This window comes from Podarcis raffonei, chromosome 5, assembly GCF_027172205.1.
Source record: "Podarcis raffonei isolate rPodRaf1 chromosome 5, rPodRaf1.pri, whole genome shotgun sequence".
NCBI lineage: Eukaryota > Metazoa > Chordata > Lepidosauria > Squamata > Lacertidae > Podarcis > Podarcis raffonei.
Window position 1 is genome coordinate 28,517,061 of NC_070606.1, and position 17,839 is coordinate 28,534,899.

General features: G+C 42.9%; 1 protein-coding gene across 2 annotated transcripts in view; it reads left to right on the forward strand.

Moving 5' to 3' along the window:
• Nucleotides 1–17,839, forward strand: part of ARID5B (AT-rich interaction domain 5B) — a 179,790-nt gene that overhangs the window by 21,103 nt on the left and 140,848 nt on the right. For both annotated transcript variants that reach the window (XM_053388363.1, XM_053388362.1), the window contains exon 3: nucleotides 13,267–13,492. In XM_053388363.1, coding sequence (XP_053244338.1) covers nucleotides 13,267–13,492 — 226 coding nt within the window. The remainder of the gene's footprint in view (nucleotides 1–13,266; nucleotides 13,493–17,839) is intronic.

The following is a 17,839-nucleotide window of genomic DNA, read 5'->3' on the forward strand; positions in this document are numbered from 1 at the left end:
ATAATCAAGATTAAATTGCAAAAGAACCAGAATATTTTAATAGCATTTGTTGGTGTTACCCAATAATAGAGAGAAAGGTGATCACATGTGATCTAAAATAAAAGGGGGTGACTGTTCTGTCCTTCCCCGCCCAATAGGCACCCCAGATCAGCATTTACTCTTAAACTGGAACCAGTTAAAGACAGAACTCTATAAGTGGTCCCTATGAGCCTTGGGATGAAAACTCCCATTGGCAACTGGGAGAGAGCCTTTCCCCTCAAGCTCAAAGTTGTGTCCCATTCCCTGCATGAACAGTGGGGGGTGGGATGAAAAACAGGGTCAGTGGGCATGGCTGTGCTCTCCCCCTCAATATGTTTCCAGTCATGTGGAAGATAATGCAGGAAGGGAGTCAAAAATGACTTCCAAAATGCTGTAGCTAATGTCTGTGTGTCTTTACCCTTGGTTGTCTATGAACTCACGCATTTAGGTCAGGGCAGTCAGCATCATATTTAAAGTTTGTGGACTTCATGAATACATACCTTGCAAGGTTTTCATAGATGATGACTCTCTAGTGTGGTTGTAGCTCTGCCAGTGGCGTAGCGTGGGGGGTGCAGGGGGGGCTGGCCGCACTGGGCGCAACATCTGGGGGTTAGGGCAAATCCACGGGTTAGGGGGCGCAAATCCATGGGTTAGGGGGCGCAAATTACTTGCCTTGCCCCGGGTGCTGACAACCCACGCTACGCCACTGAGCTCTGCAGTTGTCTCGCTAAGGATTAGTGCTCCAGGAATATTCTGTATTGCTATCTGGGTAGGCATGTTTACATGTGTGTTTTATCTGAAACAGTGGGCTAGCAATGCCACTTGTCTGTGGCAGACAAGTTACAAAGAATCAGCTTAGCTCCAAGTTGGGTCTAGTCCCATGAATTTAAAGCAAAGAGGATTGTTTGTCTTCAGGGTTTACTGGAAAGATATAATTGTCCTGTATATATTCACACATGTGCATTTACATGTTGTGTGCCAGCAGCAGATTTAGGGAAGTGTGGGCAGTTCCCCCACACAGGGCACCAAGTTGAGCGGGTGCAAAAATAATGATAATGTTAATGATACCTATATTTGTATGGGTACCTACTGAGAAGATCCATAAAAAGCAATTGCACCAAAAGGAATTATTGTGAAAATAAGATATATTTAGGGAGGGGTGCTGCCAAAATTTGTCTTCCCCCAGGGAGCCCTGTTACCAAAGTCTCCCCCTTTTTGTGCATTGAATAGTTTCACTTTGAAAGACCCAGGGACAGCATGTTGAAACCTGCCAAGATGGCATATGTCTTGTCCCAATACATTGACAAAACGCTCTTAAAACCACTCTCAAAATCTCCCCGAAAAGCAAAACTGGGACAGTGATATTCAAGGAATGAATATAAGGAAGTGAGGAACTGGGACTCTCCCCAGGAAAACAGGGGTGATTGAAATGTATGGGGATGTTTTCCATTTATTTCCATAGGCTTTGAAGCCAAGCCCAAGGTGAGCGGAGTTAAGGAAAAAAATAATTCTACGTCAAGAGGTGCCATGCCCAAAATTACATGGTTGGTGTTTAAGGTGAAGTTCTGCAAAAGGGTTGATTTGTACTTCCTTGCAGCCTTTAAGTGATTATGCAATGCGAGTACAATGTTGATAGCCCCCTTAATGCCTATCTTGTCAAATAATCCACAATAAGAGGCCACTCTTATATCTGCGGCATGTTTTGTCTTGTGCATTAAAGCGAATGCAAGTGATCTGTCATTTGTATTTTGCTGGTGACAGAGTGAAAAGTCCTTTAACTTCAAATGGGAAGATTAGTAGCTGTTCAGTGAGTAAATATGTACACTTTCCTTTAACAATTTTTGTTTGAGGGTTGTTGGGTGTCCCCCCCTCGCTTTTTTGTTTGTTATATTCAAGGCTTTTTCACCTCCGTGTGGACCCATTGGAGTCGAAAATAAATTGGGCTTAGCTGCCTCTTTATGTTTCCTTTAATGACTCAAGCTGAGTGTTTGTATTTTAGGGAGTCTTAATTGCCTGACATTGAAATGGTCACACACAGGCTTTGAAGTTAACACCCCATTAAGTTAAAAGTGGGAAGTTTGTGCCTCTGATGGGGCCTTGTTGTTGGTCTGTATGGTTGCAAGACTCTAAACAAAACTCCCTGAAACTGCACAGTGGTCTCATTTGTGCTGTGTTGCTGTTGGTAATTGCAGCAGCAGTGGAATACTCATTTTTTAAAAATATTGATCTCCAAAAGCTCAGATTCTCGGTCAGGGTGCAGCCCTGCCCAGATTTCAAACCTGAGGTCTTCTCTGATGAGGAGCAAGGTGAGCAGGAACCTCCAGCAGATCTCCACATGGCTCCAACATACCCTCCAACATTTCTCTGACAAAAATAGGGACATCCTATTCCATACCCTCCAATATTTAGGACACCCTAATAAAAAGTGGGACATTCCGCGATCAAATCAGAAGCCAGGACGGCTTTTGTAAATCCGGGACTGGAAAATAGGGACACTTGGAGGGGCTGCTCCAATAACCCCGAGGGACCATTGGACTTGGACAATCCTGCCCCAGAACTGGAGGTCTCTTTATCATCTGCCTGGGTTCCTGGCCAGTTCCCTCACTCACCCATCCACAATCTCCCCTTTGACAAGTCAGGCAAGAGGAATAGAAGGCTTTTAACAACACTCAGCCCTCTTAACAAACTACAGTTCCCAGGATTCATTGTGGGAGGGAGCCTTGACTGTTTAGATATGATACTGCTTTAAATGGATAGTGCAGATGGAGCTTTTGGTAAGTTGCTAGATCATATATTTTTATTCAGTGGCATGGAATCCATAGCATCTGCTTGTCATTTAGTGCCAAAAGTATTAGGTGTGAAATGTGGGAGGAGATATGTGCAATGGTCATGGGTGACTACTTTTACAGACAGTAACTGGAATGTGTAAACTGCATTTATTCTTCTTTAATGATTATTTTACTTTGTTGTTTAAGTTGTTTGTAATCAACCCAGAGAACACCATTATTCATAGGCATATAGATACTGATTACACACACACACACACACACACACACACTTTCCCCTGGGGTCAGGAGGGATAGAGAATTGCTTTGCCAAAGAAATGGGGAGGGGAGGGGGCAGAAAAGAAGCTGAAAGTATATCCGGACTATCACTATTTTGCGGGATGGATTTGAGCTTTAGGTTTGCACAATCAAAGTAGATTACAGGGCTGTGTCACCTTGGCACAACAAATTCTATATTTAAAAAAAGAACCAGTCCTTTTGCAGTTTGGAAAGTGATGGAGAAATGCATTGAAAAGTGTGGGATGAGCAAATGCCCAACAGGAAGATGTATAAACACCCCATAAGCTAATCAGGATTCATGCAGGACAAATGCTCACTGTCATAACAGACCTGCAAACAAATCAAAACAAATAGTCAGTAAAGACCAGATGTCTTTAAGCTCTGTGCAAGCGGATCAGCATGAATGCTCAATAAACAGGTCATCTGAAGGAACCTTGAGATTCTCAGCATGTTAAATGGCATTTAAATAACTAGAGACTGAACCAAAACAGTTCACAGTCCCTGAGAATACCTACAGCCCTGATTGTAGTTTCGCCTTTTCACAGCATATTTAGAACAAGAAGAAAACTTGGAACATTATGGTACCAGAGGGATGCTGTATTTCTCATACCTGAAGATAATTAGCAATTTTTTAGCAGCATAATCTTCAGTCTAAATAGGCAATTAGACAAAATAATTATTTGCCTACAAGATGCTTGTAATAACTGTAGTACCTGAAATGCTTTAGCTGCTGCCAATCCTAAATGTTTCTGGTTTTGTATCCTAGCAAGATGGCTAATTTTAAAGATTTTAATTACTTCCCACACTCCGAAGGATTTGATTTATGCTTACAAAGCCTTTGAAAGGCCTGGTCCTCTTCTCTCTTCCCATGTTTTGTAGGTGAGGTCGAGAATGCACCGTTTACCCACAACCTTCCCGTGAGGGCTCATCATGGCTGAGCAAACCTTGTAATCATACATAATGGGTTGGAACATGAGGTTCATGAGTGGAACTCTATGCAGAAGTTCCCGCTCTTGGTGATTTTCGTCAGGTTTCCCCTGCGGAAGCTTGTCCCCCCCCCACTTACTTTAGAGCAGTCATTCCCAATTAGCTAATTACTGAGGACCCCCTATTTTTCAAAAGCCAAGCCAAGGACCCTCTACTTTTGAAAATTTTGATAACTCTAAGGTAGTTTCCTCAGCAAAGCAATTTTGTGAACAAAATGTGAGGTAGCCCCTAATAAGCAAAGGATTTTTGGAACACTAAAAAACAGACCATAAAAATATTACTATGCAAAAATGACAAAAAATTAGTTGGGGGAGAGGCAAGGGATGAGACTGCAGACCCCCTGGGTGCATTCCACAAACCCCCAAGGGTCCCCAGACCCCTAATTGGGAACTACTGCTTTAGAGGGTGGGTGACTTTCTGCATACCCTCCAACATTGCTCCAATGAAAGTAGGAACATCCTATTCAATAATAATAATAATGGTTGTTGTTTCTTGTTTTGTTATTTACCGTATTTTTCACTCTATAAGATGCACTTTCCCCCCTCCAAAAATTAAGGGGAAATGTGTGCGAGTCTTATGGAGTGAATGCAGACTCCATGGCTTCAGCGAAAGCAACGTGAAGCCTCTGAAGTGCAGTGGGAGCGCTCCCACTGTGCTCCGGAGGCTTCGCGCTGCTTTCGCTGAAGCCTGGAGAGTGAGAGGGGTCAGTGCGCACCGACCCCTCTCACTCTCCAGGCTTCAGTGAAAGCAACGCGAAGCCTTCGGAGCGCGGCGGTAGTTCCCGCTGCACTCCGGAGGCTTCGCTTCGCTGGAGAGGCGCTGCGCAGCTTTCCCTCTCTGTGCAGCACCCCTTCAGCAAAGCAGGAGGAGAAATGGAAGGGGCTCCATTTCTCCTGCCACTTTGCTGAAGGGGTGCCGCGCAAAGAGGGAGAGATTTTTTTTTCTTGTTCTCCCCCTGTAAAATTAGGTGCGTCCTATGGTTGGGTGCGTCCTATAGAGCAAAAAATACAGCATACCCCACCCATCTGGGTTGCCCCAGCCACTCTGGATGGCTTCCAGCATATATAAAAACATAATAAAACGTTAAACTTTTTTTTAAAAAAAACTTGCCTATAGAGGGCTGCCGTCAGATGTCTTCTAAAGGTTGTATAGTTACTTATCTTCTTGGCTCAGGGATCGCATAACTCCATACTCTCCAACATTTCTCCAATAAAAATAGGGATGTCCTAAGGACATTCCAGGACCAAATCAGAAACTGGGATGGCTTCTGTAAATCTGGGACTGGTCCTGGAAAATAGGGGCACTTTGAGGGTCTGCTTCTGGAATGCTGAGGAAGGTGGCACAGGAAGTTGTGGGGAAAGAGGAAATAGGCAGGCATTGCCTCCCAGCCCTTCTGTGAGTGTGAACTTCCATTTGATCAAAGCCCCCTCTGTGGACAGGAAGGGCTATTCCGTGAATGGAAAGGCGTATTTGTGGAAGGGCTGTGCTGGATCTAGCCCTCTCTATAATCCCTGGGGATGTGCACAAATCACACCAGAATGCTGATGCAGTGTGGCTGACCACAAATCATACACATTCCACACTCATAGTGTTTGCTTTGCCATATTGTGAGGTGTAGGCCTTGATTTTGGATTAATAATTAAAAGAAATGTGAAATGTGAAATTCCAGAAGGATTAATTTGAAGGTGAATTTGAAAACCCTAGATTTTGTTACCTCTGTGCTTAAAACTACAGCTTTCTAAAACGCTAAACACACACACACACTGGTCTCATGACTCCTAGTGTGTAGATCATGCTTTAAAAATAAATAAAAATGATGGGGATTCTAAAATTAACTTCCTGGCAAATAAAAATGCACTACCATACTTCTAACAAAGTCAACCTTCACTTATTGATTGATGAGCCCATTTGACAAGTCACATTTCAGCAGACCTCATTGTTGCACTGTGTTGCAACAGGGACTTCTAGATTCAGATAGATTAGCACACAGAGACAAATGTTGCAATCTCTTTTTTTTCACTTGGGCAAAGCCTCCCAAGATTTATATAAAATGATTTATCATAAAATGAGGTTGAGAATGGCAAATCTATCTATATTTTAATTCAGAAGATGGGTTGCACATTTTGACATATTAATTTATGCTGCTGTTGTTATTTTTTAAAAAAGTTGTGACACACCTTCAGACTTCAGATACAGGATGGAGGGTCAAAAGAATTAAATAAACAAACAGCATGATATTTGAAAGCTGTGCACAGGACTCCATATTCCACAGTTCTCCCCGAGCAACATCACCTGTCCTCCAAACAAATTGGGTTAATTGAGGACTCTGGCTTTCATTTTATAGAATCGTCATAATTGCATCTTTTTTTAATGGCAGGTTTCTAGCCTTTCCAGTAATTCTGGAAATGTAGCTCTGTGAGGCAAATAGGGGTCTCCTAACAACTCCCTAGCAACTTGGGATATGCAGATGGTGCTGTGGTCTCAACCACTGAGCCTCTTGTGCTTGCTGATCAGAAGGTCAGCGGTTCGAATCCCCGCGACGGGGTGAGCTCCCGTTGCTCGGTCCCTGCTCCTGCCAACCCAGCAGTTTGAAAGCACACCAAAAAGTGCAAGTACACAAATAGGTACCGCTCCGGCGGGAAGGTAAATGGTGTTTCCATGTGCTGCTCTGGTTTCCCCAGAAGCCGCTCAGTCATGCTGGCCACATGACCCGGAAAAACTGTCAGCGGACAAAATGCCGGCTCCCTCAGCCTGTAAAGCGAGATGAGCGCCACAACCCCAGAATTGTCTGCGACTGCACTTAACTGTCAGGAGTCCTTTACCTTTACCTTTTAGAAACTCCCAGCATCCATGACAAACTACAGTTCCCAGGATTCTTTGGGGAAAGCAGTGCCTGTTAAAGTGAGGTACTAGTATTGCTTTAAATGTGTGGTGCGAATGGCTCTGTACTTTTATGTAGCTTCTGATATTTCAAGGTTCCACTTTTTATTAGATTTCTCAACTAAACCATGAATGTATTACGAAATAAAATTGGCAGGGAGTGTGTGTTGAGCTGGTAGGAGAAGGGAAATAGTTATTTTCACGGCAGTACAGAGTTTATAGTCTCTGTGTGTACTTTGCGTGTCTCGGAGTCTATGAGTATAAAGGTTGTATTCTCAATAACAGGATTATTCATTGATGATGTAGTAATGATTGTACTTGTCTTTTGGTTATTAAATTGTTTGCTTTGCTTGCTTTGAATGCCAACCAAAAGTTAGTCATAGTAATTCTTGGAAAGGATGTGAACAAACTGGTAATGGAAGCAATAATAATTTGGTCATAACAGCTACTTTGGAAAAGAGCACTTTAACCAAGGCCACATTTGATCTGGATCTCTGGGTTTTATGAAAAATAGCTGCTTATCATAACCTTTGCATTGCTGAGCGTTTTCAAAAAGCTGATGCTTAAGGCTTAATTGTGCACAGACAGACGATCTTATGCAGAGGGTCCTTAAAATGCTGTGTGTGGATGTGTGTGTGTGTGTGTGTGTTTGCGGCAGCTTGGCCCATTAAGCTTGCTTCATACATTATAGAATGAGCATATATAAGACATTAATGTATGCAACAGATGATGGTTCTTTTGGGGGTGGGCAGGGACTGTAGGTAGCACTGGCTATCTTTTCAGACAATGTTTGATCAATTGACTTGGTTAAATATTGATCAAATAATGGTAATTTATAGCAGTAATTTATGAGAACTGTGACAAAGAAGAGAGAACAAGATGTTGATTCTAATTACCACAAACAAGTTAGTTAATAATTAGCATTTTTAGTGTTTTTTTAAAAAGTGGTAAAAGCCCTTTACACACACTATCTAAAGCAAGAGCGGGGAACCTATATTTTGAACTGCCCTGAGATCTTCGGATGAATGGCGGTATATAAATAACAACAATACTAATAATAATGACGTTGTTGGACTTAAGCTCTCACCACCAGCCCCAACCAGGGTGACCACAGGTCAGAGATGATGGGAACTGTAATCCAGCAACATCTGAGGTGTGGGGGTCACAGGCTCCCCAACCTGATCTTGTACAATTCTTACAACACCCATTTGAAGTAGGGCCAGTATTGTTATCCCCATAATGTTAGACAGAAGGGGGCTGAGTCTGAGATCATAGTGGCTGGACTGAGGCTGCTTAGCAAGTCAGTGGCTGAGGTGAGATATTATCAAGGAATGGACATGCCAGCTCACACATTGTGCTTTTAGATACTATGCTCTGCCAACTCTCTAGGTACCCACTGCAACATACTTTGCAGTGTTGACAAGATTACCGACAGGCAGGAAGTTAAGGCACTGTTTCCACGGTTTAGTTGAAGATCATAGAAAATGTACTTCTACTGCATCCTAAGCCCACAATCTTGCCTTTTATTTTTGACCAAATATTTGATCGATATCTAGCAGGAGATGACTCCTTGTTCAAACATTATTAGTCACAAAATGGGGGAAGGGGTTTTTTTTGTGTGTGTGTTTTAATCCGCTTTTCCTCCCCAAAAGAAAAAGTACTGGGGGTAACCTCTCATAATAGCCCTCCCCCATGTTTTCTTCATTTGGTTGGCTGTTAAGCAATATCTTATTACCAGAGGAATGCATGTGTTAAAACAGATGGGAGCCAGTTCATGCCTTTATCCTTTTGTAATAACAACCATGTCTCCTTTTTGCCTTGTCTGGGGGCTGATTCACAGTCATGTATCTTCCTCACTTGCTGATGTAACATCAGGTGATGATTTGCATGGCTGGATGGGCCACCAGAGATAGGACACTGGAGGTAGAACATTTGTAGCATCGAAAGCATTGTTTTCCAATGGGGCTGACTCAGGGAGGAACCAAGAGTTTGCACATGCATGAGTGAGCCATGCATGTGGCAGATGGTATGGTGGGGCAGAGGCGGGGGAGAGGCAAGGTGCTGGGGAGGGTGGCATGGCGCAAACGCATTGGCAGGAGCGCTGGACTGGATTGGCCGGTACCTTTGCACCGTGCCAATCTCACCACCATCCTTCCCCTCGTGGTTGGCAGTGGTGACTCACCTGCTGGAAGGTCACCTGAGTACTTCTACCCTACCCCACTGTCGGCTGCTGCTGTTTAGGGAAGCTTTTAATGTTGAATAGGTTATTGTATTTTAGTGTTCTGTTGGAAGCCACGCAGAGTGGCTGGGGAAACCCAGCCAGATGGGCGGGGTATAAATAATAAATTATTATTATTATCTGCTGTATACAAAGCATTATACAGTATAGTGTAACAGACCCTCCAAGTGTCCCTACTTCCCAAGAACAGTCCCAGATTTACAAAAGCTGTCCTGGTTTCTGATCTGATCCTGGAATGTCCCACTTTTCCTTGGGATGTCCCTATTTTCATCGGAGAAATGTTGGAGGTATGCAGCCCCCGACCCAAGGAGATAAGTAACTGTACAAGCTTTAGAAGACATCTGAAGGCAGCCCTGTATAGGGAAGTTTTAAATGTTCAATGTTATGGTTTTTATATATGTTGGAAGCTGCCCCAGTGTGGCGTTCAGAGTGACAACCCAGTCAGATGGAATAGGACGTTGGAGGGTATGATGCGAGGCAGGGTGCTTAACATGGTACCCTTCAGATATTACTGAACTACAGCTTGTATCATCCCTGACCATTGGCCATGCTGGCTGGGGCTGATGGGAGTGGAATCAAGCCATATCTGGAGTTCCCCATGTAGTCCATCCCAGGGGTGGTGGACAGAACGTTTTTGAGTTGGGCCGCAGAGGCCCAGAGTCAAATCCCCATTCAGTGATGACCCATATTGTTTATCGTTGGGCCAGTCCCATATTTTAGCTGTGAATAGTGTTGACTGGTCCCCTTTGCAACTGGTAGGGAGTAGACAGAGAGTCCAGGGAGTAGACAGAGTAAGGTCAGGAGCTATGACAGCCACTCCCTGACTGGTTGTAAGTAAGAAGGCAGACAGATGGTGGGGGGGCAATGCCCCATTTGCCCTAAATGGAATGGACTGTAATGATCATGAACCTACTTTACAAGTCTGTAGTGAGGATAATATGGGGATAAACCCCATGGCTGCTACCAGAAGAGTTCCTGGGGGAAAGGGCAAGATAAAAATATGAGGTGGAATTTCGAAGTTGCAAGAAAACACATATGATGTAATAATGATAATAATAATAATAATAATAATAATAATAATAATAATAATAATAATAATTATTATTTATACCCTGCCCATCTGGCTGGGCTTCCCCAGCCACTCTGGGCAGTTTCCAAAAAAATATTAAAATACCATAATACATCAAACATTAAAAGCTTCCCTAAACATAATAATAATAACAATAATACTTTGCATTATTCCGCCTGTTTGGGAGTTCAAAGCACTTCATGTGCATTAGTTCAATAATGAATGCAAGGCAGGTAGATTTGAAGCTACAAATCCCCAGTTAATTTATTCTAGAGTTACTCTATTAAAATCACTGACTCCTCAGCACTCCCTGAGTTGCTGCATCCTGATTGTTTCAAGTGTCCGACTTAAATCATGGAATGTTGGTTTTGCTACTATAGCATTTTGCATTTTGCTCCTTTACTCCCTTTGTGAGTTCTGTAAAACACAGTTTTGCTTATTCATCATGGGTGAAACAAGCTGGTATTTTTCCTGGAAGGTTACAGCTCCAAGCGCTTATTTCATGTTTTCTATGTTGTAACACGATCTGTTATGATAATTTTTAAAAGAGAGAGAGGTACTTATTTCATGTGTATTCTCTGCAGGCTCAACTAAATTTAAGCAGCTTTTCTATAAAATATAGGTTTAAAGGCAGGAGGGATGTGGGCAGGGGGGAGTATTGTTAGTTTCTGATCTCGAAAACATGTGCAGGAAACCTGAGAATGTGCCAGTTTCTTTTGGTAGGAAACTTGTAGAATTTCTGTAGTATTTCTTTTGGGATTACATCACAGTTTCATTTAATTTTTAGGATAAGACTTAAATTCAATATTTGTATATAAGCCAGGGAAACTGTACCATAAACAGAGGAATTTTCTAGTGAGTCAGAGTTCCAGGAATCCCATATTTACTTAAGATCATTTATGTGAGGACTAGCTAGAACCATTAGTCATCTGGCTATGATTTTTTTTTTTAACCTTTGCAGGTTAATTGCATTTTCAAAAAGTGCGCTTAAGGCAGTGCCCAGAATATATGTATATATCTCCTGATTTCGAATTTCTTTGTAGATATCAGGGGAGGCATGTCCCATTTTGCCGCTTGAGGTGAATCAGGAAGTGCTGTTTTGCCCTGCTGCTCCTGCCACCATATACCCGCTTTAGTCACTGCCCCATGCCCTGCCCCATCTGCTGCTGACAGAGAAGCAGCTGCACCACCGGTGCCAAATTTGAGCAAGGGCACACCGATTTGGGGTGAGATTTCACCACAAACCGTGTGAGATCTTGAGTGCTCTGCAAGATCTCACCATCCTTCCGAAAATTGGCACCAATGATGGCGATGCTTCTCCACCAATGGCAGAGGCGAAGAAGGAGTTGGTGGGGCACCTATGGGCATGCTGTCTGGGGGACTTCTGGCGCCTGAAGCAGCCTCATGGTTGGGCCAGCTCTGCCTGATATTCATGGATATACAGTGGTACCTCAAGTTACAAATACCTCAGGTTTCAAACACTTCAGGTTACAAACTCCGCTAACCTGGAAGAGTTACCTTGAGCTGAGAACTTTACCCCAGGATGAGAATGGAAATCGTGTGCCGGCAGTGCAGCGGCAGCAAGAGGCTCCATTAGCGAAAGCACGCCTCTAGTTAAGAACAGTTTCAGGTTAAGAATGGACCTCCGGAACGAATTAAGTTCATAACTAGAGGTACCACTGTACAGTATATATTTTTTATCATGTAAAATGTTGGCTTAAATAACAGATCCACTAAAAATGAAAATATCCACAGATGTGATGTTGCTATATCTATTGATGATGAAAAGCCAGCTTAATCTTTTAAGGCATTTACTATAGACGTATTTGAATGCGGGATCAGATTAAAGCAGAAAACACACAGATTTGTGGAATAGTGCTTTTGCCAATTTACTCCCTCCCTGATCAAATCAACTTGGCAAAGGAAGAAATAACCAAAGTAAAATGCTGCAATCTTTGAAAAAATCTCTGTAGCAATTGGCTGTAAGAGCTCTTGCTACAATATTGAATTAAGACCTTTGTAGCCATGGGCTCAGCTGCCAAGATGTCACTGAATGTTTATGAGCATTCCAACCACTCAAAACTTTAAAGCAAAAGTGTCAGCATATTAACCTAGGGAAAGATGAGTTTGTGTGGTGTTGGGTGGAAGGAGTAGACAGAAATGCTGTTGATCAACTTTTAGCTTGAGTGTTGTGTGGTGGGCACAAGCAGAAGTCAACCTCCCCACCACCTCCTTCGCTCCCTCCATCCTGGTGAGCAACAGGTACCCACCTAACAGGAAACTAGAATAGCAGCTCCGCCCCACCCAGCGAGCCACTTCTGGTAGAGTGGCCTTGTGCCCTACTTTACAGAGGACTTTCCTACATGAGAAGGACCCTTGGAGGCCAGCCCTTTGTTTGAAGGAATCTTCTGCTCCAAGAGCTATCTGGTCCAAGTCTGGTTTGCAGATAGAATAATTGCAGGAAGGGAGAGCCAGAGGCCTTGAGGTTTCCCATCAAGAATGAGCATCTGTCGAGCAGGTCACCTGGTCACTTTCCCCCAGTGTGGTGAGACGCATTGTATTTCCATTTTAATGGTAGCTGTTGTTTCCAAATTTGCACCTCTACGTAGAAAGTAGAATACACAGGTTTTATTAAAATCTGCACCCTCTTTTTGCCCTTTCTTTGTTGTGGTGCATTGCCTCTTTTTGGTATTGCACTGGTGGCCACCCTACTAAATTGTTGTTGGTATGTGAGTGCTATTTCTGAGCACTGTGTGGGTGTTGTGCGTGAGTGTGCCTGAGAAAGTGAAAGAGGAAGAGGTACAGGAAAAGTTATTTCACACAAAAGCACGCACCCACAAATTTACCGATCTCCTCTTGGTTAGGATGCTCTGTTTCAGTGGTGGTGAAAATGAACCTGGCAAAAGCTTTATCGAAACGGCTGTAAGCGGACGTCACAGACTCAGAGCAATAACCTTTGCCGTGTATTGCGGAGCCAAATGTGACCTTCTCTTGGTTGTCTCTTGCAGGATGAAGTTGTTGCTGCTTCAGAGAAGGTCACGGTGAAGCTCGAAGACTTGGCCAAATGGGCCCAGGCAGATTTCTCCAAATGGAAACGTGGACTCCGGGGTGAAGCCATTAGACCTACGGAACTGGGAAAGAATGGTCAGAAGGAAGCGCTGAGCAGGTTCAGGCAAACCACACACAACAGCGGCCTCAACTTTAGAGACATTTTGAAGGAAAAGGCTGACCTTGGTAAGTACACAGTTCACCTCCTATGCGATGGGTGCTGTGACTCTTGGCTGGGCAACTTTTCCATTGTGCTTGTCTGTTGGGTAAAGAGGCATGTGGCTGGGATCTAAAGAATCTGGCAACCATCTCCGCTACCCCAAGGTCTCTTTGTGATTGTGTACCTCAAATAAACCTCATCCCCCTCTGCACACGCAGTCTTATACATCAAGCTGCTATATAAGGAGCTTCTGACATCAGGTTGTAATATTGCTCGAGGGGTCAGCAGGGCAAAGATGGGAGGTGGGGAGTTTTAAAATAACCCTACTAGGCATGCCTAAACTAGCTCCTTCAATGTCAACTTGTCAGAGCATAAGACGTCTTACCACCCGAGGCGTCCCATTCCGTGCACAGAACTTGACTAGACTGAAGTTAATGGCTACTTCAACACTGGTGACAGGACGGCATCCTTCACCATCCTCAAGGGAAACAGGTTGCAGGACACATGCAGCTCTGTCCTCCAAGGCACAGGAATGGCCAGATTGCTTTGGGGGATCAGGAGGATGTCACTGCTGCCCGCCCCACATGTTCCAGCCACCTGAGGGGCCACCTTGCTCTGCCTAATATTAGGGCCGGCCCTAGATCCCATGTAAGTTGACGGTCACACACTTTGACTTCAAGGAACGATGGGTCCCGTAGAACTATCTGTTTCTCTTTTGTTCTGGGATCTAACAGGGCAAAAAGCATCTGTAGAAAAAGCTGAACCAAGGTGTTTTTTTGTGGCCCGGGTTCCTTCCCACTGATTAACACGAGGCATAATAAAAAGTTATTCCATGTCGTACACCATCCCTAATGAACCTGTTGTTGCTGAAAGTCCCCTCAGTTTCAGCAGTTTCAGCTGTATCGTTGATGCCTGCCATTTCTACAACAGAAGCCCCCTTTAGTGTGTTGGGATACCCAGAACACACCAACACAGTGTCTTGACCTACTTGTGCAGTTCTTTGGATGCGCGTCATAGATTTTATCACCCCCTCCCCTGTCCGGCACATTGCAGAAGGGGAAGTGTATTGATTCCACAGTTGAGTTGCAAGAAGCTGTACCTGCCCAGTTGTTGTTGTTTTTGAAAAGGTGATGTTTAAATAGCTCCAAGGGTAAGCCATAAATAGGAGATAAGAAATTAAAAGTGAAAACGCATGCCTTGCCATCCCAGTGAGACAATTGCCTTCGGCGTGTATTGAATACAAGGTTAAGTTGTTACTGGGTATAAATAGATGTAGCATTGTTGACGGGAAGTTATATATCTATATATACTGTAACTATATAAAGTATACATTTCTTTAGTGGTATTTAGACCAGGGACAGTCTGTGCAGGGTCTTGCAATTTGTTATTAGGCCACCAGTGCGCTCTGCTTAGAATCTGTACATGCACTGTTGCATCAAGGGCATTTGAAGAGGCTGTTCTTTGGAAATTCCATTGCAAACTGACGTGATTTTCATCTCTTGTTCTAAAGTGCAGATTAGAACATAGTCACCCCTTGGATTTCATTCTTTGTGATGCAGTTCTCGGCTCAAAAAGAGAAATGCATCAACTTGTGTTTAAAATGCATGTATTTTATATAAAATACATTTAGAAATGTTTATTTTGCAAGACGCATTCAGAAATATGTGTTTGAATTCTCATTTCAATGTGAAGGTCTGTGCAATTATTATTATTATTATTTTTTAATGCCATTTATTGAGCAGGTTTATGAATGAATATTTGCTAAAGTGACATGGGCTAGAAATAGATTGGCCCATCCCTAAGATGAAGTCTGGTGTGAATTTTTTAAAAATACCTTTAGACCAGTAAACTGAGGATGTGAGAGTAAATCAAACAGTTCACGGAGTAATCAGAAGACGGGCAAGAAATGTAAAGTAAATTTGGTCCCTTCCAGCCCTCTGTTGGAACTTACTTTTTCATCCCAATTAAATTCTATTAGACTTTTCCCATTTCAGGATAAATCTTATTCCTCATGGCTTTTGACATTCAAATAGATAGTGTTTTCCCTTTGAGAGAATGAATGTTACATCCCTTCTGCCATTTTACACATCTTTTTGCACATGAAATCAGCACATATGCTGCTACTTACTGCTCCCAGATACATGGCTGTTATGCCATCGCTGTGTTTCTGTTGTGATTCTGCAGGAGCATGGAGAAAGCATGGAATGTGGTGGTATTGGGTGCAGAATTCAGTTTCTTGAGAACATCATCTTTCTTTTCTTTTTTAAAGGTTTCTAGTCCTTATGAACATACCTTTAAAACTTTGCAGTCAGTGCTTGCTCAAATCTTAACAAGAGGGGTGACAATAATATTTTGAATGACTGACAGCAGAGTTTTAGCATTTTTCATAGCTCCTTATGCTCCCCTATGACTTGCAAAAAGCCATAATAAATTATGCAAAATAATGTAATTTAGCCAAATTCGCGTAATTTATAGAGGGCGCAGAATCCAGATGTTCTTGGTACAGAATCTTTGCTGCCAGGAAATTTAATGTTAATAAAGTGCACATAGCCCTGGGCTGGGTGCACCTTAAGCCCTGCTGGTATTAGCACATGTTAACTGTGCCATTATGTCCTATTTTAATTAGCCTTAAGGGTGTTTATCTTTTTCTGGATCGTGCCCGGTAGCTGGGATTGAAAGCTCCCAACTGCATCTGTTAAATCTGGGAAGCAGTACTGTGTGTTCTGGCATGCTTACTTAGAAGCAGGTTCTAAGACCTTGTGGTAGGTGCTTCCAAAGATGGCGGCCGTCCTATACACAGTGAGCTGGGAGTAAGCCCACTGAGTTCCATAGGGTTTACTTTAGGGTAGTCATTGGACCGTAAATGCGTATAGAATCACGGCTCCGTAGCTGCAGCGAGTCTTGATGTTTGTCGAGACTTCACATGCCACCTCCAACATTATGAGAATTGTGTGGCTGCTATGCAATCTGTATAAATTCATCTGAGTATAACTTTCCTTCAGAAGCATGATAGATGTTGCATGATAATGCATACCGTCTAACATTTTGAGGTGAAAAACCAGGATGCCATCTTGTGGGGCAGTGACCCGCGCGAGATTGTAGCCCCCAAAATGGCTGCTGTGCTCTCTGTGTCATTTGGGTTGGACTACGACTTCTATCCAGCCTTAGCCAGTGTGGCCAATGATCAGGCATAATGGGAGTTTTATCAGGAGGACAGCACATTGGCTACCCGTGAGGTAAAACCTCTGGCCTAGCCCTTGTCCCCCTCTGTTCCTTTACTTCAGAGAAATCCCATCCAAGCCCAAGGCACAACTTCGTAGTAAGGGTGTTGTGGATTGGTGTGCATAAATAAGGCTATTTCTTTCGTTTGTTTATCAAAATAGCAGAAAAGCAACAATACTGTGCAGATAAAAATAGATTTGGTTGTGGAATGTATTATTCATAATGAGCATGGGAACCTGTTTTTCCAGAAGAATTGGTCTGATTAAATCACTCACTTGTAGGGCCTCTAGTTGTGTGGGTTTTTGTTTTGCTTTGTTTTTGTCTTCAAAATCATTGAAAGGGGTTTTTTTTAAAAAAGCAAATGAACTTGGATATCCATATTTGGTAAAGCAGAAGAAAATAGCTGACTGATGGGTTATTCATTTTCCAGATTTTTTCGCAACTATGCAGTGCAAACGTGTCTATTAAAGATGGGGAAGTTGATTTTTTGAAAAATACATATGTATCTTCATTGCTTGGTCTACCGTCTGCAAAGGGGGGAAATCAAATTATTTTATATAACACTGCTTCTTACAGAGTTCCTTTAAGTGAAGTATGAAAGCTGTAGTGTAAGCTTTATAGGCCTATAAATATGTCATTATAGCTGGACTATATTTATATCCTCTGGATTGGTGTTTAAGCCAAGAAAATATGTCTCTGCAGGTTGGGGTTTTTTTATTGAAACCCTTTGAGGCATACAACAAAATGTGTTTTAGGATAAGGTTATTAAAACAGCATTTTCATTTTTATTATTTTTTTGCAGTGGGCTCACTGTCAATTACACCACCACAAACTGTCTGTGGATAGGCAGTTATGAACGGCTTCATCGCCAAACATGCCTTTAGAAAAAGATAAAGAGAGAGAGGATTCAGAACTCAGATGGTTAGGAAGAGGTGTAGGGGAATTACCTAATTTAGCTCTCAAGGGCTCAATTTATTGGGGTGCTGTAGTATAGCCAATTTAACCCCCCTTTGTGCCATTTGAACTCGTGCTGTGCCAAATATTTGTCTTGTGGTGTGCGTGTGTGACCCCCCCCCCCACTTTTGAATATTCTCCATGGGTTTACGAGAAGAGAAATTGAATTTGAACATTATGCTGGGGGAAAGAAAATT